Here is a 26,240-nt window from a genome sequence, read left to right as displayed (position 1 = left end):
TCTCACTATATCTAGGGCCTCAGTAGCTGTCCCTTCCTGTGGTGCAGGTGTCTCTAGTATAGACTTGGTCTTCAGTAGTGACAGGGCCCTCTTACTTAAACTGTATAGTTCCTTTATAACTTCAAACATATCCAGCTTCGTATTCCCTTGGGGTAACTCTAAAGAATCTGCAATTAGAGTATCCAACTTCTTCTTACCTTTTAAACTTTTGTTGATCGTTTCCAACTCCTTTTCCATCTTGTCATAGACATCAGTGATAACCATTGCTGTAAAGGATTTGAGACTTCTCTACTTTAACTCAAACCAAATAAATATGGTGGTAAGTGCTGAAAAGTACTTGATTAACCCACTAAAAGCTGTTGGTCGTCGTTTAAAACGCAGTAAAAACCTCAAATTATTTGTTATATAGTAGTGTTGAAAGTATTACATGATGTAAATAACTCAATATATAGCTAAATTTTACTATATATTGCAATCTCAGATCAGGTCAAAACTATAGCAAACCAACTTAAAAATTGCGTCTTGAGGATAAAGAATTAGATGTCTTAATATTATCTGCAGCTAAATGATTCTAAAACTCAACTTATATTCTTTGGACCTAGTTAAGTGGCTGAAATCGCACCTAACACATTAATAATGCTTGTGCCTACTGTTAGGAACATTGGGTTAGTTCTTGACAATCAGCTGGTATTCGATAAACAGATAATCAGATAATAAATCTCAAGAAGAAATGTTTCAATAGATTAATGCGTAAAATCAGAAAAATCAGATTCCTACTGAGTCTCAAACAGATAGAGGTTGTCGTTAACAGTCTTGTTATGGCATGTCTAGATTATTGTAATGGCATAAACTAATTTAGTCATAGTTGGTGTAAGATCGTTAATAATAATTATTTGGTTTCATACTATACATCAGTATTAACTATTACCGATATTTTGTAACCATAAGTTTCCAGTCCTCACCTAGTATACAAGTACATACCAGGGAGAGCTTAATAGAAGAGCATACTGTATGTATACTATACATACAGTATACATTGTATATTATATATATATACTGTGTGTATACCTCCACAGCTTTAAAACAGTCTCAACTCTTAAAATCATTATCTAATGAATGTTTTCCAGTATTTTACTTTTATGATATTGAAAATATTTAATCCCAGCTTCCCAGGTAAAATCACCAACACACCCTCAAATCATCCTTCTCAATTTGTATTCTAAATATTTAGGACAGAGTATGGAATAATTATGAAGTATGAGATGAAGTGATCACAGGCGTCAGGCAAGCTTTGAGGGCAATTTGCTGAAGGTTTCGTAATTTTAAAAGTAAAAATCGCTTGCAAAACAAAGTTTAAAAATAAATTTCAGCAGGATCCTAGTCGACCACTGCTTCACACTCATATTTATTACATTAATAATAACACTATCAGCTTAGTTTTTCCACGATTTACAATTCAGTTATCTTTGAAACAATTGAAATGTCCATTGTAAAAAGTATATTTGGACTTTTATCTTTGATCATCAATACTGATATGCAGTGGCTGGTATTAGACGTCAAGAAAACTCTTTTATTTTGGCGCTGGAGTTTGATAATCCCATCACACTTAAAGTCATCAGACTTTTTTAGGCGATCTAAATTATAGATCTCTCTCTCTCTGTTTTGGTCAACGGTTTCTGGCCTCCTAGTGAAGAGGGAGGCCTTCTCGCCGTGCCCACAGAGTGTGACTCCTGCTAGCCACACTCCAGGACTCCCTAAGTATATACAAAAACATAGAATAATAGATATCAACGCAACAGACCTCTGGAGTCTCGAAGCTGTTACTACCTTGCTCAGAGCAAACCCACTTCAGATGTTCTTCTTTGGCGGGCAGGCGAGGGACTTCCGAGCATGGTCCACACCTGAATATGTGTCACTATCTGAGATAGTCCTGTGTGGGTCTAGTGTATGATTGTTTATGAACCTTGGTGTATGTCCTAGATGCTTATCCAAATAGATCGTCTCTGTCAAACCTTGTTGACTGTTCCACGAATTTGATAATGTGGTCGAGTTTACTATTGATGAGTTCCTCAATTGTTAGGATGGGTTTACCAAATATCCTCATTCTAGTTGTCATCAGCTGGATGCATTCACATAGGAAGTGTTGTGATGTTTCTGCTTCCCCTGGGCAGTGTTCACAGTCTTGTGTTTCGAAATTGGAGTTGTTTGCTACCGTCTGGAAGTATGCTAGTGGGCTGTGTCCTGATAGTAGCCATGTTAGCCATCTGATGTGAGTACCTGTGATGTTAATTTTCTTGTACCTGTTTTTGTTGAGGAAAAATGTTAGTGGGGTTTTTCCTTTATCACTGAGTGCCACCTGTTTATACTTCTTGATATGGAGATTGAAGAGGTAATCTTTTATTTGGGTGTTGATTATAGTTCTTTACCGTATACTCCTTCATGTCCTGGAACAAAGTTCTACTCGATGAGAAAACCTAGCGAGTTGAGTTGGTCTGAGATGTTCAGAACGAACCTGGAGTTAAAATTGGTGCTGTTAAGGGCTTTAAATGCAGCCTGGGAATCTGAGAGGAATTTATGATTGATTGAGATCCTAAGTTATCATTAGTCCAGATACTTGCCATGTATAACGCAAATAGCGGGTACGATTTCCTCAATGAACCTGAAGAAGGAATATCTGTCCTGAATTGATACCATGTAACGTCGAGCTTAAAAATGAATCAAAAGTTCGAGTAAATCGTTAAACGTTGTATGTCCTATTTGCATCCCCTAAGCATTGCATTGATGTTTATTCCTGGTCCGGTTAGCTTTGCGTCTCAGAAATAAAGAGGTCCACTATGCTTTAATGAGCTAAGCTGTCCACCAGGGTACTGTAGATCTAAGGGTTCCCCGTGTAATGGGGCAGGCTGTGATAAAGCATCTCTGCAGGATGTCCGAGATGAACTGATTCGAGTGTTGAAAACTTCCGCTGTAGAAACTGAATAGAACCAGTAAGGATGTCAGTCAAACTCTGCTGCTACTAGATGATTGTAGAGCGTCCAGTCACACTTCAATAAAGAGTGTGGCAAAGCTAACCCGGTCCCTGAAAAGTGGTTACTGGAGGAAGAAGTTCCAGGAATTCTCGTTATCATTGTGTCCTCGTAGTCAGAGTTGAAATCCCTAATTCTGTCTTATCACGAGCCTGTGTCTAGCGTGTGTCAGCCCTTACGCATTAGCTGTCTTAACTGAAAAGACCTGAAAAGTGGTCACTGGAGGGAGAAGTGCCAAGACTACTCATTATCAGTGTGTCCTTGTAGTCAGGATGAGCGAATTGGAATCCCTATACTATATATATACTAGCCCTGTGGTGGGTGACTTCGATGGGACCTGAAAGCTGGAAGAGAATTTCCTGGTGATTTAATAGCTCTTAGAGCTAGGTATCTGTGTCTAACGTATCGTCATTTGTGTGTGTACTATCTTGTAACCTGATATCTGAAAGAGAAATTTCCTGGTGCTTGGTAGCTGTTATTGTTGACTTCCTGGTTCCCATGGGAACTTTGAGTTGGCAAGTCCCAACCTTAGTACTCAACAAGAGAGCACACCACCCGTTAGTGCCAACCAGGCCACACCACGTGGAGGTTCGGAGAGGATTTCGTGACCCCTAAATTATAGATATATCAATACCAACTCAGCACGCCACAATTATACAGTATACACCCATGATACATTTATAACCATCGCTACTTAGAACTCTATAACTTCACTTTATCCGTGGACACAATCCCTCATACCCGCAACTTTTGGTCTGAATATTTATTAAAATGTTAGAATTAATTATTTATTTATTTAAAATTGAGTGCCATGATATTTAACTGAGATAATTGTGATCGTGTACTCTTTTCTAGATAATGAGGGAGGTATTGCATCTTCAAGTTGGACAGTGTGGCAATCAGGTCGGATTGAAGGTAGGCAATATTATATGTGAGTATAACATACAACATTATTATTATATGAGTATAATAGGATGGAACTACTTACACTTTCAGGCATTGTTAAACTGTTTTTCTTGTCGTCTTTTGCAATGAAACACATGTTATTCATATTTAGATAGTGGATGCCACATTACTGGGAGGCAAAACCAGCATAACCATTAACCATCCGACACTAATTTAGGCTATTATAAAATAAAATCGTCATTCAGTTTATTCATGACTATTAATACCATTTATCATTTCAGTTTTGGGAGACGATAAGTGCTGAACATGGTATACTGCCTAATGGACATTTCGATGAAAATAATGAAATCGAAGAGAGCTTGGACAGAATAGATGTGTACTGGAATGAGGTGTCCGGGGACAGGTTGTTTATTTTAGTTATGAAATTATTTTAGTCATGAACTTATTTTAGTTGTAAATTTATTTTAGTTATGAAATTATTTAAGTTCTGAACTTATTTTTATATGATCACGTGCGTAACACGAGATTCAGGTACGTTCCTCGTGCTGTGGTAATAGACTTGGAACCAGGAGTTATCGACGTCATCAAAGCAAGCAAATATGGTGAAGCCTTTAGACCTGACAACTTTGTTCATGGTCAGAATGGAGCAGGTCAGAAACTGAATTTCAAAATCCTTTATTTCTGACGAATGTGTAATTCTAGACACACTGTAAAGTTGTAATAGTCAACATTTTTTTATAATTTTAATATTGCAATTTCAATTTATAATACCAATAGTGGCAGCTTGTATTGTCACTAATACTCTAATAAATACCTCCCCCAGGCAACAACTGGGCAACAGGTCATTACACAGAAGGGGCTGAACTCGCTGACAACGTTATGGAAGTAGTGAGAAAGGAATTTGAAGCATGTGACAGTCCCCAGGGGTTCCAGCTCTGTCACTCTCTAGGAGGGGGCACTGGTTCCGGGTTCGGTACTCTCCTTCTAAACCGCCTCAGAGAGGAATACTATGATAGAATCATCATGAGCTTCTCCGTGTATCCGTCTCCTAAAGTGTCTGACGTTGTTGTGGAACCGTATAATGCCCTTCTCTCTATGCACCAACTTATTGAGAATACTGACGAATCTTTTTGTTTTGGTCAGCATTCTAACATTGTATCTATTGCTAAATATTTGTGCTTTTCTTTGAGCATTATGATATTCAGTATCATGATATTCACTTCAGTTAATTGTTTAATCAACAACAACAAAAACTGCAATTTTAATATTAGATGTTATATCCTGATTTTTTGCAGTTACATTGGAACTTTAACCAGCTACCTTTGTTCTACGTGAATATCTCAAATACAAATACTCAACATTAACATCAGACGTTAATATCATAACAACATTAACGTCACACCGTTAATATCATAACAAAATTAACGTCACAACGTTAATATCATAACAAAATTAACGTCACAACGTTAATATCATAACAACATTAACGTCACACCGTTTCTTAGACAACGAGGCTCTCTATCGAATCTGCACTGAAACTCTGATGATAAAAACTCCAAACTACTCAGACCTTAACGGTCTTGTGTGTAACACCATGGCGGGAATCACAACGTCACTCAGATTCCCTGGACAGGTACACCTCTCTCATTAGTGGGGGATTAGTTGGTTATTAGTGGGAGATTAGTGGGTTATTAGTGGGTTATTAGTGGGTAATTAGTGGGTAATTAGTGGGTAATTAGTGGGTAATTAGTGGGTTCCCTGGACAGGTGCGCCTTACAATTATGTCGTTCTTTTTGGTTGTTATTCATAGAAATGTCAACAAACAAGGGACTACTAAAGTACTAAGTAGGGACCACTAAGTTTGTTTGTCGGAGTATTTGCTGCTCAATCATCAAGATTTAATTATTGATAAATGAATCGAAAGCTACTGTACAATATGTAATCAGTAGGGCTGGCATCTAGATAATATCTACCTTACTCGGGATTATTACGACGGGTTTATTAACGACCGGTTAAAATATGGTTCGGGAAAAATATGGCGAAATTGCTCAAAACCCACCACATTTTCCCGGTCGCCATTTTACCGGTGTCCAACCTTTCAATTTTAGATTCAAAAATTTTGTCACAGATGTAAATTTCCTTATTAGAGATAAGCAAATTTAGAAATTTTCGCATTGCTAAAACTTGTGAAACAAGTCGAATTATCAATAATTGTTGAAAGTAGACAGAAATAATGACTCGTGGTTAATCAAACTAGATGGAAAATAATTTTTAACATTTGAAGCGTAACAACCAGATCGATATTAAGATAAAGGGAGAGCTGTTTAGTCTTCCAATAAGTTGTAATCATCTTCGTTATCTTCATCTGGATCATCCCTTTCATCAGTTTTAATTAATTCAAGTTTTAATTTAACTGTTACTTTTACTTTGAGTCCTATTTCATTATGTAGAGATAGTCAATACCTAAGAAATTAAAAATTGGCCTATTTAAATCAAATTTGACAATAAGGATATATGACAAGAATTGGGCAAAAAGGTGAATTTTTTGCAATTTTAGCCAAATGAAGTCGAAAAACCTACAACAAGTTTCCCAATAGTCTTCTTTAGTGAATATAAGACAACGATTAAAATATGAGCACCCATACCCCTTGGGAACCCTAAAAGCTGAGTAGGCGGGTTTATTAACGACCGGTGAAAATGTGGTTCGGGAAAAATATGGCGAAATTACCCTAAACCCACCACTTTATCCCGGTCATAATAATCCCGAGTAAGGTAGATAGGATTAGTATCTAGATAAAACCCATAATTTAATGTAATCAGTTTCTTTTCCCCCCAGTTAAATGCAGATCTTAGAAAGTTAGCAGTGAACATGGTGCCATTTCCAAGACTCCATTTCTTTGTTTCCAGTGAGTTAATCAGCTAAAAGTTATAAAGACATTAGCAATATGACATTATTTGTGCAGAAATGCAGTTTCGATTGTTTCCAGTTGACTGATATTGAAAAACACCTCTGAATTGACCCTTATCAGGTTATGCGCCACTACCACTGAACTAACATTTATCAGGTTATGCGCCACTACCACTGAACTACCATTTATCAGGTTATGCGCCACTACCACTGAACTACCATTTATCAGGTTATGCGCCACTACCACTGAACTAACATTTATCAGGTTATGCGCCACTACCACTGAACTAACATTTATCAGGTTATGCGCCACTACCACTGAACTAACATTTATCAGGTTACGCGCCACTACCACTGAACTAACATTTATCAGGTTATGCGCCACTACCACTGAACTAACATTTATCAGGTTACGCGCCACTGTTGAGTGAGGCAAACGCCAAGTTCCGTGCCCATAGAGTACAGGATTTGATAAGTCAACTGTTCGACAGCAAAAGTATGATGGCTGACTGCAATCCCGGCTTTGGCAAATATCTTACTGGTAGGTGATTATAATAGTGGGTAATTAGTGGGTAATTAATGTGTAATTAGTGGATAATTAGTTGGTAATTAGTTGGTGATTAGTTGGTGATTAGTGGGTTATTAGAGGGTGATAAGTAGGTGACTAACTACATGTGTATTTGCAAGCTCAATGGTATTTGCGACGATATCTTTGTTAAAATGTTAAAGGTCAAATGAAAAATGGTCACCTCCACTCTGGTCATTGTAAAACCATTAAAATGAAGGTTAAGCCAATAGGGGTTAGGGGGTGGAAGGGGGTGGGAGGGGGTGGAGAGGGGTGGGAGGGGGTGGGAGCCGGGAGGGGGTGGGGATTGGGGTGATATATTATAGTAGGAGGTTAGCTGCAAATTCTTCTCAGGTTTCGGTATGATCACCAGGAACTTTAAGAACTTACCGAATACTTCACAGTTTGGTTTCTCAGCGTAAGGTTTTCCTTGTCTACATGTGATTGTATTCGCTCCTCTGATAAGTGTGTTCCTCTCTGTACATGTATATGTCAGGACTGTTTTATCAGGTACTGGTAATGCGGGGTCTGTCGAGATCATTCCTTTCCAGAACTTTGGCGCGTACTTACATTCTGAAAGTTTAGTATATTAGATTTTTTAGAGATATTGGATCTTGAAGTGATGTAATTTTTATTAATTAATCAATTCATCGATGTTTTAATAGAAAATACAAAAGATTTTTCACTTACCGGTTGAGTAGTAAACAGTAATTTCTCTCATAGCGATCATTCCTTCATACTCATTCTCGTCTCGAATAACACTGAGTTTAACCCTGTTCCCGCACACATATTCTCCGCACTCAATATCATAGTTCTGGTCTTCACCATCTCTTATCCGTAGCACACCACACAGACTCTGCCAATTTGAGTTAAAAACTGTGATTTTCCCTTTATTCATGCGATTCTGTTCACCATCTGTCTTATAACCGACTATTTTAACTGTATCAATACAGAAGTTCCACTTATATATATTAAGCGCCATCTCAAACCAAACTTCTCGTCCATAATTTCCAAGACAAAAGGTGTTTATGTTGCCATCTATGCAGTTTTCTGCTATATACCCATCAATGGTTGATGCCTGTGATGCCGTCACTGCTTTAATTGCTACTAGTTCTGATGATGGAAAATTAAGGAATAGGGAGTACCGTATAGATAATAAATATATTCCGTACTATGTACAATGTATAATAAAGTTTGATGATGTCAGAATATAAATTGCGAAAATAAAGTTATTACAGTTTAATTAATTAATTCAAAAAACAACATTCTTTAATTTGTGATAAATCTGAGTTTTTGGTTATGGAAAACTTGATTAACTGGCAGCGAACACAATTCCGCCCGTTTCTGACCGGCAGCCAACAAAATTATACCTGTTTCTTGATCATTGAGATTCTGTGAAGAAAGTTCTATCAAGAAAAGCAAGACAAGGAAGTATAACTTCCGCTTATCCCTCATTTTCTCATGTGCTTAACTAAAACCAAAATATTATGTTATGAAAATGTACATTTAAAGTACATTATAAGTTAAATTTGGTTTTCAGAATTTAAAATTTACTTGAAGGTAGACAGGAATTGGGGATAATTCATAGAAAGTTATTAATTTCATACACTTGAGTTTATACTCATCCATTCAATTTTAGTCCATATATTTTGTGCATAATCAGGGACAACTTCATCCGTATAAAAACTATTCTTTAAAGAATGAGCATAGGGGTTCAATCATAAAAACTACAATATATATATATATATATATATTTCATGGCTGGACTTCTACACAATAAAATAAAGCGGTTGTGATTAGATCTTCGAAAGTCTTTGCATCGTTTATTTACATCAATTCTGAGAAATTATATCATTAAAGTAACTACAACAAATACGAATCATATACAATTGAGAATAAATACAAACTAAAAGCAGTGGGAAAATCTGATGAACTAAAATTTAAAAAAGAAACTGAAAGCCGTTAGAAATGTACTCTTATCTTATCTCTAATCTAAATACTGATAACTGATTCTCGGAAAATCACTTAAAATCACAACAAAAAACCTGTAAAATTTATAATTAAGTAAAAAATGTAATATGCACGTCTCTGGAATAATTGTATAACTAAATAAAATCTACAAAATATACTAAAACTAAAACTAAGCTCCGGCAGATTTAAAAAGTATATGGTTACTATCAAGGGTGTTCATACCCCCAAACCGTTCAAGGGTTTTCAATTGGGTCTGGTAGAACCCCTCTCTAGCTTCCATAGCCTTTTCTTTGTCTGCTTTACTAATATTAGGCTCAAATACTAAAGCGTCTACTATAATGACAGAAAGGTGCTTACTAAGTGAGGAATTATAGGAGGCTATGGTACTAAAATCTAAATCATGATCAATATCTAAAAAATGGTTAACTAATTTACAACTTCTTATACCTTTCTTTATGTGACTCTTATGGTTAGAGAATCTCTTAGGGAGATTTGAGGTAGTATAACCGACATACGACTGTTTACAAGTCTTACACTCCATTAAATAAATGAGGTTATAACTCTGACAAGATATATACTTAGTTATAGGGAAAACTTGTTTAGAATGGTGACTACTAAAGTTGGAACAGGGGGACAGGAAATTTTGCTTACAAACATAGCATTTACCACAAGCATGGCACCCTGGGTCGACAGCCCCGGGAACCGCCCTTAGACTTTCGGAGTCTGGTTCCTGGATCTGACTTGCAGTTGTTTCTCTCTCATTATCACAGTTTAAAGTTCCACTGGCACGGTACTTATTGTGTACAAGCATGCCACCGATAGTTTGATTCTTTCGATGACTCACGAATACACTGTCCGCACGTACCAGCTTCTTCAGGGCCGGATCAAGGTTGAGAAGGTGCTTATACTTATGGATAATGCCCCCCATGTTGGGAAGTGCTGGATTTTGATCCATCACCATGGGTATTAAACAGGCAGTCGACTCATCCTTGTCTTTAAGGGTATACAAGTTTTTCCTATTAGCTATATCACTAAATTTGTTAAAGGCATCTTCTATAATACTGGAATGATAACCTCGGGCTAGAAGGTAACGTGTATAGACCTCTCTCTGCTCCAAGAAGTTAGTGTCTTCACTGTTGTTCTGTCTCACCCGCCTCGCCACTCCAAAAGGTATGTTTTTTACAACATGGTTCCTATGGCATGACGTGGGGATAAGGTAGCAGTGGGTGTCACTAGGTTTAGAGTAGAGTTTGGTGTGGACAACATCACCAACAGCATAGACATAGGTGTCTAGAAACTCAACGCCGTCCCTAGAGTAGTCGTAAGTAAACAAAAGGTTTGGGTGGATACTATTGAGCCATTCCATGAATTGTAATAGTTCCTCAACAGTACCGGGCCAAGCCATATAAATGTCATCACGTAATCTACCCCAGAATGCTGGTCTATGAGGCGGGCCATATTCTAGATCTCCTTCGTTAACTAAAATATCAATCTTATCCATAGCACAATCAGCATACTCACATGAGTTCTTAGGACCCATCGCTGCTCCACGCTCCTGGCGGTATGTTATACCGTTAAAAGAAGCAATGTTGTAATCAAGAGTAATTTCTAGTGCACTAATAATGCATTCTGTACTAAACAATTGATCACCACTACTCCTTTTATTCAGGTGCTTAGTGCATTGTTGGATCCCCATATCCCTAGGAATGTTGGTAAACATGTTAGATATATCGATGGCAACATGTATAACCTCCTTTCCCAACAATATGCTAGACTCGTTCAGGCTATCAATCTTCCTCAGAAAGTGAGGGGTATCAATAATTCTATAATTCAAAGTAGCCTTCTTCAATTCAAACGCAGTCAAGGCAGAAAGGTTTTCAATGTATGAACCACAGCCGGTGGTAATCATCCTCCCAGGATACAAAGGTGGTTTGTGTGCCTTGGGATTCAGGTACATGTTTCCAGGCTGGTTAAGCTCAGTACATGGAATAACCCACTCCTTGACCTTCTTGGACATACCTAATTCATCTTTAAACTCAATTGTCCAATTCGAAATTTTATCAATCAATTCTACAACTAAATCATCTACATTATTTACAATACTATATACAGATCTATCATTTAAATGTACACCTATTCGTTGAATATAATCTTCTTCACTAAGAAGGAAGAATATATATATATACTCAATGAATTGTAGCGCTATGACATGTTGCTCCTTTATTTTATAAAGGAGCAACATGTCATAGCGCTACAATTCATTATTCTATTTGGCACTGATGATTGGTATTGTTTTTATACATATCATGAAACGGATCGTTTGCCCGCCAATTTGATTTGTTTCAATTGTTCGAATTACTCAATATATATATATATACTCATGTATACAATATATTGTATATATATACTCATGGGTGATTCTCATCAAAACCGACCCAAAAAACACGGGATTTGAAAATTGGTCATAGAACGAAAAAAATTACACTATGATAAATCGGGTTAGTTGTTCTACTTAAATCTGTATAGGGGTCAGATTTTGCCCCACCAATTAATGAGTGATTGGCAATTAAGTGTGTTACACCCGTAACGATTTCTGTTACACCCGTAACGCATTACGGGTGTAACAAATTCTCAAATGTTACACCCGTAACGCATTACGGGTGTTACACCCGTAACACGTTACGGGTATAACAAATTCTCAAATGTTACACCCGTAACACGTTACGGGTATTACAAATTCTCAAATGTTACACCTGTAACACGTTACAAACGGATTTTTTGTATACCTTATTACTTTATTGATGTACATTATTCACCCACTCATCATCTTTTATAAATTTCACCTGTACAAAGTAAAACGATTAGATTTTAAGCTACATAATGTAAATTTACAAAAGTGTATTATCATTACTGATTACAATAGGAATAACTCAATGATGATAGATGATGAATGGTAGAAAATGATGAAAATATAAACTTCCCTGCAACAACAAAAAATTTAAATTGTTAAATTAACTGATTACATAACAGTGAGACTTGAAAAATTAGGTATTGTTGAAAATTGAATTTTGTTTCGAGGAAGAATTGAGGGCTTTTCTAAAGTGAAAAGAATGTCCTCTTCAAGATAGCACTCTGGCTCATTGAGCTTCTTGAAGAGGAACATTACAGGCCCAGGGCTATTGGTAAGTGAATACGGCTGGACCATCTTCCTCGATGTATCTCATGATCTGGCCCACGTAGTGCAGAGTTCTCTTCTGTTTCACGGTTGGAACCCTCACCACTACCCAGATCAGATCATCAAATAATCTCTTATTAAAGTCACAGTCAAGGAGTTCCCTGTATGAACCTGGAGTATAGGCTTGAGCTGCATTTTGAGGTGGCGTGGAGTAACTGTTGATAATTGTCAACGTTGCAGTACAAATTTCATCAGCCACAGTGCTCGCCGAGCCCGGAGTAGCTGGGACAAAGACTGACCTCGCTGGAGTTGTTGAGACAGGCGCTGGTATCGCTAGGGTTGCAACATCAGACGCAGGGATGGACACATGACGGGTGAATGTCTTACATACTGGTTCTCCAGATATTTTTTTCAATGTTGTCTTTCCCCGGGTGGTCACTATTTCGTGACAGCTTGCAATACCTTTCTTAGCGACAGCATTGATGTAGCTACACTTTTTCTTGATCTTATCGACATCATCCTTACTGTAAGTTATGACCCGAATATTTTGGTCTTCTTCCAGATAACTTTTCTTCAGTTCCTCGGCAGAGAAATCGGAGTTGTCGTCTCTTGCAGTTATCTTTTTCAACTTGCTCTTTACAGTGGCACCGACACCATCTGCTGCTCCCTTTCCATGATCAGACTCGAGGTAGATCCATTTTACAGTGATTTCCTCGGTGTAGGTGTCTACTCAATGTTCAAGCAAACTAGCAATAAACCGGTTTCGGTACTGTTTAGTTGGAGAGTCTGAAATGAAGACAATCTTTATGTATCCTTCCCTTAGTATTTCGTATAGAAGACCCGAGATTCCTGCCCAAGTGGCATCTGCTTTGTGACATATAGTTATACTATCGGAAAACGTACAGATCGAAGAGCTGCCTCCCTGGTGCCACAACACCATTGGGTGGAGCGATAACTGCTTGTTAAAAAAGAAATATTCCTGTACTGCACGAGACTGCTTTATAGCAAGGTTAGTTGACCAGTCCATATGGATTATAGCTTTTTCTGGATCAGTTAACATGAGCTCCTTTTCCCTCTTGACTTTCCGGAACTGCAAGCGGATCGTCATTTGGTGCTCCTTAAGGGCTCTCAACTCACGCGTTAGCTCTGAGGGTTTAAAATAGAATTAACGATTGTAATAAGCATTATATATTACTATCATCTCTCGTATATTTATGATGTTAACAAGTTATAACTTTGTAGAAGAAGGAAAATTCAAAAGGATTGATTAGTCTAGTAATATAATACCTGCTTGGAATAAGCTTTTAGATTTCGTGAACTGTTCCTTTCTATCAATAGGCACACTTGAGCCGTCAGCGTCTACTTTCACCCACTTCATAAATGTTATTTCATCTGGGATATCCTTGTCTAGGTTGAGGTTCCAGGCAGTAGTGTTGTTTGTAGTATTTGTCACCAACCGCATTTGTTCGCACATTTCTTCCGCCGAAATTGTTGTACATCCGGCTTTGTGGAGAACTTCAACCTTGAAGCGAGGATCAGAGGCACATATTAGGTGCGGTAAAAAAATCGAAATTATGCGGTACCGCACCCGACTATAAAGGTAAAATGTGCGGTGAGGTGCGGTAAATTTTTACCAATTATGCGGCAAATGTGCGACGATTTTTTCGAAATTTGTGCGGGAATTGTGCGGTTTTCTTTTGCATTTTCTGAAGGACTTTGGAAATTCTAAACGTATAACCGCCGCTCTTATCAAAAATAGGTCTGTTTATGTGTTACTGAGGGTGTAGTTCTTTACTAAGACCATGATTGAACCTATATTGAGATTCAGTTATCTGAGAACAGTGACTTGATCTGGTAGAGATCAGGAGACAGTTATTTGAAGACGCCTCTTGATAGAGTCGATCAGATCCCATGCGTGATCGCAAATATGTGACACGCTTGTTGGCATTGATCGTCAGTACTTGTAAACCATTTGATCCAAGATCCATTAAGCCCACTATAGAGCCAACGCTACAAGTTACAACGAATAGAGCTCATTACCCGATAAAAAGGGCTGCAAGTATGATCGAAGTACGGTAACGACGAGGGTTCCATAACGGCCAGGGTCACGGTCCCGAAAGGGCCTGGGTAACGGTCCCGAAAGGGCCTGGGTCATTGTCCCGAAAGGGCCTGGGTCACGTGGTAACCGGGTCACGTGGCCTAGGCATGAGTTCCAAAAGGGCCTGGGTCACGGTCCCGAAAGGGCCTGGGTCAGGGTCCCGAAATGGCCTGGGTCACGTGGTAACTGGGTCACGTGGCCTAGGTATGAGTTCCAAAAGGGCCTGGGTCAGGGTCCCGAAAGGGCCTGGGTCACGGTTCCGAAAGGGCCTGGGTCACGGTCCCGAAAGGGCCTGGGTCACGTGGTAACTGGGTCACGTGGCCTAGGTATGAGTTCCAAAAGGGCCTGGGTCACGGTCCCGAAAGGGCCTGAGTCACGGTCTTAAAAGGGCCTGAGTCACGGTCCTAAAAGGGCCCGACTTTTAACATATTTTGGTTTTTACACTCGAATATCTTAACGCGAAAATTTCAAAATTATGCGAAATTACGCGGAAATTGCTAGATTATGCGGAAATATGCAGAAAATTACATAATGTGCGGAAAACAATAAATTATGCGGAAATGTGCGGAAAACGGTAAATTGTGCGATCCCGCACCCATCGCACCTAATACGTGCCTCTGGCGAGGATTGAGACATTTCCCACAACCAGCAGTACCCTAATCTTCAGCTCCAGGGATTACCACAGTTTCGGTGGGAAAGTGCTTCGCAAAGTGCGAGAATGACACTTCAACGTCAGTATTTTCTGATAGGAACTTATTGTGTAGGATTCTAAGAGTGTCTCTCCGGAACCTCACAGGAACTTTCTCCTTGAAACCCTCAACTACCACACTCTTCATCTTTTTTATGTCAGGAATTGCTACAGAGTTAGCAATTGCAAACCCACAGATTAGCTCTTTTACGTTTTCCTCTGCTGCTGGAGCTTTGGCTGTTTCGTTATCATCGACCTCCACTGTAGGACCTGCACTACTTGCTTCAAGCTGAAGTCTTCTCCGAACTTTATGTTGCCTGAGCCTTATCCCCATAAGAGCATAAGTCTCAAGCGAGTTTGGTTTTTGACTTTCGACTTCATTTTGCGTTTAGACCTTGGAGTGAGGCTGAGTAGTATATGATGCATTTTTCAATAGCCATTTTGGGAAAAAGTTAGGCACAAATAATGAAAGTAAGCATATTACGTAATGTTACCGGCGGCGACCTTGTAATTAGTGTGATATCATGTTCCATGTGGAAACTATACTGGATGTAACTTGATTATTACGTCATGTTCATTGTTCACGGTACATTTGTGATCTTATCGTGTAACAATCTTACCGGATTAGAGTGGGTCAAAGTGAAGTTATAATGTGTCGCAAGCACACTATCCGTTATCCTATAGATCACTCGAGTGACTCATATTAATATTTTTAACCCTTATAATTGGTGTAATATTACGTTCCATGTGGAAGCTGTATTGGATGCAACATTGGATCGATGTGACCCAAAAATTTGTTAACATCACAATTTGTATAGATCACCCCGGTGTTATTAGATCATAATGTTTTCAAGTGATCACCTGAACAATTATCGTACCCCACATGATCAGGGTACCTCTAAAATATCAGACATTATATGTTGCTACGTAGGTCCACGTGAAAATGTTGCCCCTCATTCCACTGGTCCCACACACATCAATTAGAGCAGCCAGGTGTTAGATCATACTGTTTCTAAGAAACTCGACAGTGTTTCTGCCAGCCAACCGAGGTTATATACAAGTTACCGCTACAGCCGCATTCATTTCTCATTTGTTCGTTTTATCATTTGTTGACTATTGACACTGATTAGAATATATTCCTGCGTTCCTTTGTTTTTTTTGTATAGAAATGTGGAACAAACTTATTTGCTGGTTATTCGGCAAATGGTTAATCATTTTTATGCTTTCTGTCCTGATACACCCTGTAGTTCTTGATGAAGTGGCTGGGCCGTCTAATATTGACACCGCTATCCCGAGAAAAAGGAGGAAACTGGTGGCATCTTGTAGGAACTGTGGATTTCTGGCTGACAACGAGGTACATTTTTACAATTATTTGAAAGAGGATACTGTAAGCACGACTCTTACAATAATAAAGAAAACTAAAATTTATTTGCGCCAGGTTTTAATAGATACGATCACATTCAAATACATCTGATTACGTTTTAAAATAGTATAAACTTATAACTTTATGAAACTCATAGTTAAATACTGAAAAAATATCAGGATGAACTTGAAAGTCACCAGTGTACTGAAGAATTGAGAGAATCTCAAGATCCCTCAACTCAAGATCCCTCAACTCAATCTCAAGAACCCTCCTCTGAAGGAAATGATCAACAGAATGCTGCGGATGAAACGTTAAAATCTAAGGTATTTTTATTTAAAACGATATTATGATACAATTTTTTAAATATTTACTTTGATAAATGAAACGTGATGCTCATGAAATATCCCGTGCTGTTATGCGATTTGTATATTACATTATCTGTCGGTCCCTTCAGAACCGGCATAAAAAGACTAAATGCAACGACTGTGGTTCAGTTATGCGTGCTGATAACTTAAAAGGACATGCCAGCAAGTGTAAAATTCGCTGTAAAGACTGTGGAAAGCGAGTGCCTCCGGCCGAATTTAAGGATCATAAGGAGATTCATGAATGGAATCTTAGGAACAGTTTCCCGGAGTCATCTGCCTCCTTATCACAAAATGCAGATGACGAAGATTTAGACCAGGGCGAATTTAACGACATCTATGAGGAGTACGACCGATTCATTAAGACAGCAAGCAAATTTGGTCGAATAATGGATACATTCAATTTCAAAATGGATCAATTTTCACCAAATGAACTCATTTATCGATTTAAGTCGATTTTCAAAGCACAGAAAAACTCTTTCAAAATCAAAATTTCAATTGGAGCTATCCTCTTTAACAAAACCACAGAGGAGTATGCCTTTTACAAAAGCTCCCAAAACAACCAGCTGCTTCTTGATCAACCAATCCTTATTAGAAATTCCAGTGACAAGGCTAGCTTTATTCGGAAATTAGAAAGTGTGGATCTGATTACAGCGATATCCAGACCCAACAGTCAATGGACCATCGCTAAAGTCACAAATGCTACATTTTTCGTCTACAAGCTCACAGGAACTCCTATTGGGTCACCAGTTGAACTTCCAGCACATCTTGCCAACAACAAAGGTTTGATAAGTTTAACTAAAAGGAAGGGAAAGGCTTACAACGACAAGTTGTGTTTCTTCCGAAGTCTTAGTCTTCACATGGGGCTGCCCCTTGATGGACTGGAAGGGAAAGCAAAAGAGCTGAAAAACTTGTATTGTGAAAAAGCTTCTATCAAGGAGTTTGAAGGTGTCACCTTGGATCAACTAGAGGAGATATCGCGCATCTTCAAAGTTGCAATAAATGTTTATGAACAGGATGAAAAGAGGAACACCGATTTGATATTTAGAACCATCACGGAGTCTAACAATCCTCTGAACCTTAACCTGTACGGCGAGCACTTTTCTTTTATCAAGAACTTAGCCATTTACTCACAGTCCTATAGGTGTTCAAAGTGTGATAAGATATGGTCTAGCTCGGGAAACTTCCATAGACATGTTCGGAATTGTGAAGCAGGTGTTAAACACAAATACGGCACCGGTACATTTGAGCTCCGACCCACTGTTTTTGAGGCTCTTGAGGAGGAGGGAGTGTTCGTGCCACTTGAACTTCGACCATTTCCATTCATGGCCACTTATGACATTGAATGTATGTTAAAGAAGGAAGTAGATATCAACGACACAGCCAAAATAAACTATACGTCTAAACATGAGCTTGCGTCTGTTTCGGTATGTAGTAATGTACCTGGATTTACCTCTCCGAAGTGTTTCATCTTGCCTTGTGAGGGAGGTCAAAAGCAGCTTGCGAAGAAGTTTGTTGATTACCTCATGAAAATCAGTGAAACTTCATCTGCAATTCTACGTGAAAGGTACTCGAAGTATCTTGATCAGATAAGCTCAGAGAGGACACTTCAAAGATTTGAAGAGCATATAACACAGTTGCCTGTGCTATCGTTTAACGGTGCCAGTTATGATTTGAGAATCTTAAAAGAGTTTATTATCCCTGTTATCATTGATCTAGACTCACTTAAGTTTGTCATAAAGAAAAGTACAAGTTACATGGCAATAGTGACTGAAGAGCTGCGTTTTCTTGATGTAATGTATTACATCGCACCTTCGTTTAACTATTCTCAGTTCCTTCACGCCTACGGTGCTAACGCTCAGAAGGGTTTCTTTCCATATGATTGGTTTAATGACTTGAAGAAGCTTGAGTCATATTGCTTCCCATCTTACCAGGACTTTTACTCTTCATTAAAAGGATCCAACACACTTCAACCCACTGCGACGGAAATTTTGGGTGCAGATGAAGTTAACCTTATAGGAAGAAAACCGTCGAAAGGTACTCCACTTACTTCCGACGAAATGTTCCAAATCTCTCAGCTGAGATATGAGACAGTAAGCAACATGTTCTACGAAAACAAATGGACTATGAAGGATTATCTAATCCATTATAACAATGCAGATGTCAAACCATTTTTAAGTGCCCTAAAGAATATGTCTAAGTACTACATAGACCGAGGTGTTGACGCTTTCAAAGACGGATTTTCAGGTAACTAATAAAATCAAAAGATAGGTATTTAAACTGTAAAATAGGTACTGTAAATTATAAAAATTATGAATTAATAATATCATATTATAACGACACGGTGAAGTTCTTGGAGTAAATTATGAATTGAATTATTTTACTGTTGCGAAGGTAAAATACACTTTTTATAATGTTTTCGGTTTCAGTTCCTGGCTTGCGTTCAAAACTTTGAAACCTGATGAAAATTTTCTCCTATTCAATAAAAGAAACGCAGATCTGGTAGAACTTTTCAGAGGAAATAATGTTGGTGGCCCTGCCATCATTTTCGATAGATATCAGGAAGCAGGTGAGTGAAAATAATAATGATAACGTAATTTGAATGATACTAAAATTGATAACTTGATCTAGAAATTTTTAACTAATGATATATATTCTTGAACAGGTGTCACAAATATCAGACATAACAACGAAGGAAAGCAGTGTAAGAGAATTTTGGGTTATGATGCAAACGCGCTGTACCTCTGTAAGTGAACTAATATTTTATTTTATTTGTTTAATGTTTCTTACAGATAATAGGGTTGAGCCAAATTTTCTAAGTTTATGTCGAACAGAAAAGCTATTATTTACGTGGAATGAAAATTATTAGGGTGTATGCAGCAACAAATGCCTTGTGGTATGTTTCTTCGAAGAAAACGGGAGGATCTATTCGAGAAGAAATATCCCAAACCTCATTCTGCTGTGTGTGGTGAATGGATGGGTTATCTTGAAACAACACGAGGGATTGATATACAACATGCACGCAATGGGACTGAATTTAGAGTAGGGAGCAGAAAAATACCGGTGGATGGTTATTGCAGGTTTTATTTTAAATAATTTACTTTGATTCTTTCATTTCGATACCTAACTTATCTAATCGTTGTCACTTATAAACTCTCAGCGTCATTCCTCACGCATTTTTTCAAATTTTTTCTTTTCAGAGAATCAAAGACTGTATTTCAATTCCACGGATGCTTCTTCCACGGGTGTCTTTCCTGTTTTAAGTCTCCACAACACAACCGTGAAGAATCTCGTAACGGTTGGAGATCCTTTGACGATCGCTATAAGGCCACTGGAGAGGTATCTGACTACATTACTGATGAGGGGTATCGATTAGAGGTGATTTGGGAGTGCGAATGGAAAGATCTGAAGAAAACTGTCGAATTCAAAAACAAATACTTGTATCCGGGAGAGTCGAATGTTTACATGAGAGAGTCCCAGATACTAGCTATGGTGATGGACGGCAGCATGTTTGGTGTAGTTGAAGTGGATATTGAGGTTCCGGAAGGATTGAAAGATCATTTCACTGAGATGACACCAATCTTCAAAAACACAACTATATCCTTATCAGACATTGGAGTTTACATGACGGATCATTTGGCTAAATCCAAACAGAATTTCCGCGATCGGAGATGTTTAATTGGATCTATGTTTGGAACCAAAATTCTCTTGATAACTCCACTCCTGATTTGGTATGTAAAGCATGGACTCAAAGTGACGAAGATATACCAGGTCATCCAATTCGATCCGAAGGAGTGCTTCAAACGATTCGGAGATGAAGTGTCTGACGACCGAAGAGCTGGTGAGTGTAATTATTTAGAATTTAATAAAGTACTTTTGTGTTACATCATGCTATAATAATATTTACAAACTTTATAATGAACATTGTTTCCAGATTGATTTAACTCCTTGAGTACTTTGTTTTAAATAAGACAATTCAGGTGACGCTGACATCAGTAAAAAGATCATTGGTGATACATCAAAGCTTATAGGTTTGAATACCACTTTATACTTTAACATTTTATTGGTGAATTTTAGCAAATAAATAGAAAATAAGGGTGACAACTATCCTACCACTTTCGTAGGTAACAGTGTGTATAGACATTCGATCATGGACAAATCGAAGCACACTGCGGTTAAGTTTTGTGGAATCGAGAAAGCGTCAAAAGCTATCAACGATCCCTTCTTCAGTTCATTTGAGGAGTGTGGTGAAGAAACGTTCGAGGTATAATTTATTCGACGCCTATTTGAAATAGTAAGAAATTAATGTATTGATTTCATATCAGATATTTAAGATATAAAATTAAAAGTGTTAGCTTTAAAAGTTTGAAACACGTAATATTTAATTATACCAGATAACGCTGAAAAAGAAGTCTATCAAACACGACCTACCGATCCAGTTAGGCTTCTTTGTATATCAGTATGCTAAGATGCGAATGCTTAGCTTTTACTACGATGTTGTCGATCGATTCGTTGACAGACAAGACTACTGTGTTTTAGAGATGGATACAGGTTTAATTTTAACAAACATAGCCTAACATTGTGAGATAATTGAATCTAAAATAGGTCTAATACATCTACACAGGATATTAAAATACTAAATCTCAAACTATAATCCTCAGACAGTTTGTATCTTGCTGTCAGTGGAATGGATTTAGACAGTGTTGTAAAGCCTGAAATGACACAAGAATGGGAGGAAGCTAAAAAGAAGTGGTTTCCACGGATTGACAGCAAATCCAATGCGGCATACGATCTAAGGACCCCAGGTAACAGAGTAACGCAATTATTAAACTTACTTACTTACTTGTACTTGATTAGGTCTCCTCAATCATTCGAGTGGCCTGCACCAATGAACTCCCGTTTGTGACGTATCATCTCCCTCCAAAGTTTGCGGTCACTAGCCATCACGCTCGCTCCTTCTAGGTCTATGTCAGTGTTTCCTGTAAACGCTGCAGCATCTTCCAGCAAACATTTCCTCCAGTTCTTTCTTGGACGGCCCCTAGATCTTCTCCCATGGGCAGGGGTCCAGTTAAGCAGGTACTTAGGAAGCCTAGTGTCTGGCATTCTGGTGACATGGCCAAACCAACGCAGGCGGTTTGCTCCTATGTACGTCTCTACTGGATTTATCTTTGCACGCTCCAGCACTTCAGTGTTTCTAACCCGATCGAGCCATCTTATCCTAAGTATTCTCCTCAAGCAACGCTGATGGAACACCTCAAAGCGATGTAGCTGCTTTTTGGTTGTGTTCCAAACCTCACTACCATATAGCAATATTGTCAAAACCGCTGCCTTATAAATCCTGATTTTTGTATAAGACTGGATGTTGCGGTTTTTCCATATATTACTCAGTTGATTGAAGGCTCCGGAAGCTTTCTGAATCCTCGCTGACAGCTCACGGTCGATAGTACCGTCGCTGGAAATAATTGTACCTAAGTACGTAAAGTCACTAACTTGCTGCACTGGCGTGTCTTCAACAGTGATGTTCACTGTGGCTTCTTTCGTGTATGGCCGTTGAGAGGTTGCTTTACCAATGACCATAGCCTCAGTCTTTTTACCATTGATTCTGAGACCTCCCTGGGCACCATACATACACAAAAGGTCAGTTGTTTCTTGAAGACCTTCCTCGCTGTTATCCAGTACAGCCATGTCATCTGCATAATCTGTATCTAACACAGTGATATCATCAACAAGCGGACTGATAGATCTTTGAAGAACCGCTCCGTGGGACACCACTTTGTTGCTTTCTGTTCTCTCAGCAGCCACATTGAGGCAGACATTAAAAAGTGGAGGACCCTGAATGTCTCCTTGGCCACTGCCTGAACTTACTTCAAACCATTCTGATAGTTCACCATTGTGTCTAACAGCACTAACAGTTCCATTAAAGAATGCCTGTATTATTCGTATGTATTTACATGGCAGGCCATAATGACTGAAAGCTTTCCAAATATAATTCCTGTCGATGGAATCAAAAGCTGCCTTGAAGTCCACAAAATTTACATACAGGGGGAGATTATATTCAATGCAGTTATGTATAATAGTGCGGAGTGAATAAATCTGATCAATGCATGATCTGTTCTTTCTAAACCCACATTGATTGTCTCGTAGCAAACTTTCTAAACCGTCACTCATGCGTTGTAATATGATGATTTGATACAGTTTAGATGCTGTAGATCTTAGAGTGATCCCCCTATTATTGGAGCAATGAGAGGTATCACCCTTCTTTGGTACAATTATCACGATGCCTTTCAACCAGTCGTCAGGCACTGCTTCTGAATTCCAAACTTTAGAGAACAATTTCTCCATCCTATCCATAAGACCACTTGCCCCATACTTTAACTGATCATTAGAGATTTCGTCGATCCCAGCACTTTTGTGGTTCTTCAATTTTTTGAGACAGTTTAAAATCTCAAGTCTAGTGGGGGGACCATCACCATCACCAAGATAAGGAAAGCATGGAACCACTTCAAGATGGTCCAGGTCAGACAGATCCGCATTCGTGGGAGGAGGGTTTAATAGCTCCGAAAAATGTTCTCCCCATCTCTCTCTCTGAGCAGAGGGATCAGCAATCAACTTCCCGGATTTGTCTCTTACAGCAGTTGATTTTCGATTCTTCTTACCGGACAGTGTTTTTATCCGTTGCCAGACTTCCCTTTGCCGGCCATGTACAGCAGCTGTTTCCAGATCTGCTGCAACTCTAAGAGCCCAATTCTCGTCGTCTTTCCTGCAGCTCTTTTTGACAAGTTTGTTGGCCCGAGAATACTCGCTCCTATTGTTGTTGTCACTAGGCGCCATCTGTTTAATCTTACTGCGTTCGGCAATGAGGTTTTTTGTCTCCTGAGACAAATGCTGCTGCTTTCTACGCCGGGGGCGCTCACCCAGTACCTCCATAGACACTTCTTTAATAGTATCCTTAACTAATGTCCATTCTCCATCAAGATTCTCCTCCATTGGTAGGCAGTTAAAACGATTTTGAAGAGCAATGCAGTACTCTTCAACCTTCGACTGATCTCTAAGATTCTCAATTGCTGGAGATATCCTACGAGAGGCGTTCAGTTTTTGAACTGCCATAAGTTTGACTCTAAATTGACCTCGAACCAAATAATGATCGGAGCCAATGTCTGCACCCCTGCATGATCTTACGTCAAGTAGAGAGTGACTCCACTTGGTAGAAATACAGACATGGTCAATCTGATTTACTGTGCGGCCATCTGGAGACTTCCAACTTCCTTTATGAATATCACGATGCTGGAAAAGCGTCCCACCGATTGTCAGCTGATGTAATGCACAGAAATCTAATAGTCGAAGGCCGTTGTCATTTGATGAAACGTGAAGGGAATGCTTACCAATCACACCGGACCAAGCTGAGTTATCTTGGCCAATGCGAGCATTTAGATCTCCAAGTAAAAACTTCACGTCATGAGCTGGTAGTTCATCAAATGCCCCAGATAGCTGCTGATAAAAGTCATCCTTTACCCCGACTGCTGCATCCTCAGTTGGAGCATAAGCTATCACAATCGAAATGTTGATATGTCGACTGTGCAGCCTCGCTGCAAGAATACGTTCTGATATCGGACTGTATGAAATCAATGAATTTTTAGTCTTCTTCGAGAGGACTAAACCTACCCCTTGTCGTCTGTACCCATCACTTCTTCCTGAGTTAATAAAGAGGGACCCATCATCCAAGGTAACCTCACCAGTTCCGGGTCTGTGCGTCTCTGTCAGCCCCAAGACATCCATTTTATATGCTGACATATTCTGTGACAATTCATACAGCTTTGAGGAGCTGCTCTCCAATGATAACACATTCCACGTTCCCACATTAATGCTGTGTTTGATAAAGTTGCATGGGAGTGCTCTCCCCTTCTCCGGGTCCACATGAGTGATATGCTGTGAACTAATAACACTGTTGAAATAAGGCGACTTCTTTGTTCTCATCTGCACACTGGGGTCCTTGCGGCTTTGCCCAGAGCACTTCATCCTGGCTACACCCCTCCTTGAACTCCGAGAGTCACTCCACTTTTGGTTATTCATTGATGTTTCAGTAGCTATTTTAAGGTTGAAGGGTAGCTGGCCCCTCGAACCTGGTAGTTTTTTGTCAATTATTAAAAGTTATATTTATATTACTCAAGGACGTGGACAATTATTGTATTAATTAGGGACGTCGTCTTCAGTTTATTACACCGAATTCTATTTCAGGATTGTTCAAGATGGAATGGGAAGGTGACGGGTTTGTCGGCTTGGCTGCCAAAACTTATTACTGCTTCCATAACAACTCTCCCGACAAGGATAAACATAGTGCAAAGGGTATCAACAGACATTTTCGCCTGAGCAAAGAAGATTATTTGAAGGTTCTCAACAAAGACCCGAAACAAGAATTACAAGTAAACAAGGGATTCATTGTCAAAGGACAAAGCATGTACACATACGAACTCACCAAAAAGGGCCTCGATCATTTATATGTCAAGAGGAAGGTTTTAGATAACGGTATTAGCACGACTTATTTAGATATTTGAGGTGGTGTGTGATCATCGACTAATTGAGATGAAAAATTGCCACGGTTTTATTTTATTTTATTTTTGTTTCGGATATAAACATTTTCCATAATACAAAGCTTGTTTTATTTTTGTATGTTAAAATGTTTAATACCGTCATTATTCCGTCTTCATTGGTAATACCCGTCATTAATAATAATAACCGTCACTAATAATAATAATATCCGTCATTATTCCGTCTTCATTGGTAATACCCGTCATTAATAATAATACCCGTCACTAATAATAATACCCGTCATTAATAATGATAATAATAATACCTGTCATTAATAATAATATCCGTCACTAGTAATAATACCCGTCATTAATAATAATAATAATACCCGTCATTAATAATAATACCCGTCACTTATAATAATACCTGTCATTATTAATAATAATACCTGTCACTTATAATAATAATACCCGTCATTAATAATAATAATACCCGTCATTAATAATAATAATACCCGTCATTAATAATAATACCCGTCATTAATAATAATAATACCCGTCATTAATAATAATAATACCCGTCATTAATAATAATACCCGTCATTAATAATAATACCCGTCATTAATAATAATACCCGTCATTAATAATAATA

At 38.6% G+C, this 26,240-nt stretch overlaps 3 protein-coding genes across 3 annotated transcripts in view; 2 read left to right on the top strand and 1 right to left on the bottom strand.

Annotated features, from left to right (window-relative positions):
- The window catches only part of LOC134820345 (zonadhesin-like), a 53,402-nt gene extending 52,985 nt beyond the window's left edge, over positions 1-417 (bottom strand). The window contains exon 1 of the mRNA XM_063830651.1: positions 389-417. The gene's annotated coding sequence lies outside the window, so the exon portion shown is untranslated. The remainder of the gene's footprint in view (positions 1-388) is intronic.
- Positions 418-3,884: 3,467 nt separating this feature from the next.
- LOC134821474 (tubulin beta chain-like) overlaps positions 3,885-26,240 on the top strand; it is a 45,054-nt gene continuing 22,698 nt past the window's right edge. The window contains exons 1-7 of the mRNA XM_063832232.1: positions 3,885-3,941; positions 4,214-4,335; positions 4,464-4,582; positions 4,756-5,070; positions 5,438-5,565; positions 6,769-6,838; positions 7,250-7,381. Of these exons, the coding sequence (XP_063688302.1) occupies positions 3,885-3,941; positions 4,214-4,335; positions 4,464-4,582; positions 4,756-5,070; positions 5,438-5,565; positions 6,769-6,838; positions 7,250-7,381 (943 nt within the window). The remainder of the gene's footprint in view (positions 3,942-4,213; positions 4,336-4,463; positions 4,583-4,755; positions 5,071-5,437; positions 5,566-6,768; positions 6,839-7,249; positions 7,382-26,240) is intronic.
- LOC134820992 (uncharacterized) lies at positions 16,557-25,671 on the top strand. The gene is made up of 13 exons (XM_063831658.1): positions 16,557-16,691; positions 16,880-17,023; positions 17,155-17,408; positions 17,658-18,947; positions 19,492-19,631; positions 19,728-19,808; positions 19,932-20,142; positions 20,263-20,903; positions 21,043-21,093; positions 21,187-21,326; positions 21,457-21,613; positions 21,724-21,867; positions 25,298-25,671. The coding sequence occupies exons 1-13, from the start codon at positions 16,557-16,559 to the stop codon at positions 25,612-25,614; spliced, it is 3,705 nt and encodes a 1,234-aa protein (XP_063687728.1). The 3' UTR covers positions 25,615-25,671.

The sequence above is a fragment of the Bolinopsis microptera genome, chromosome 9, assembly GCF_026151205.1.
Source record: "Bolinopsis microptera isolate Bmic1 chromosome 9, MBARI_Bmic_1.0, whole genome shotgun sequence".
NCBI lineage: Eukaryota > Metazoa > Ctenophora > Tentaculata > Lobata > Bolinopsidae > Bolinopsis > Bolinopsis microptera.
This window is presented reverse-complemented; position numbering and strand designations above follow the sequence as displayed.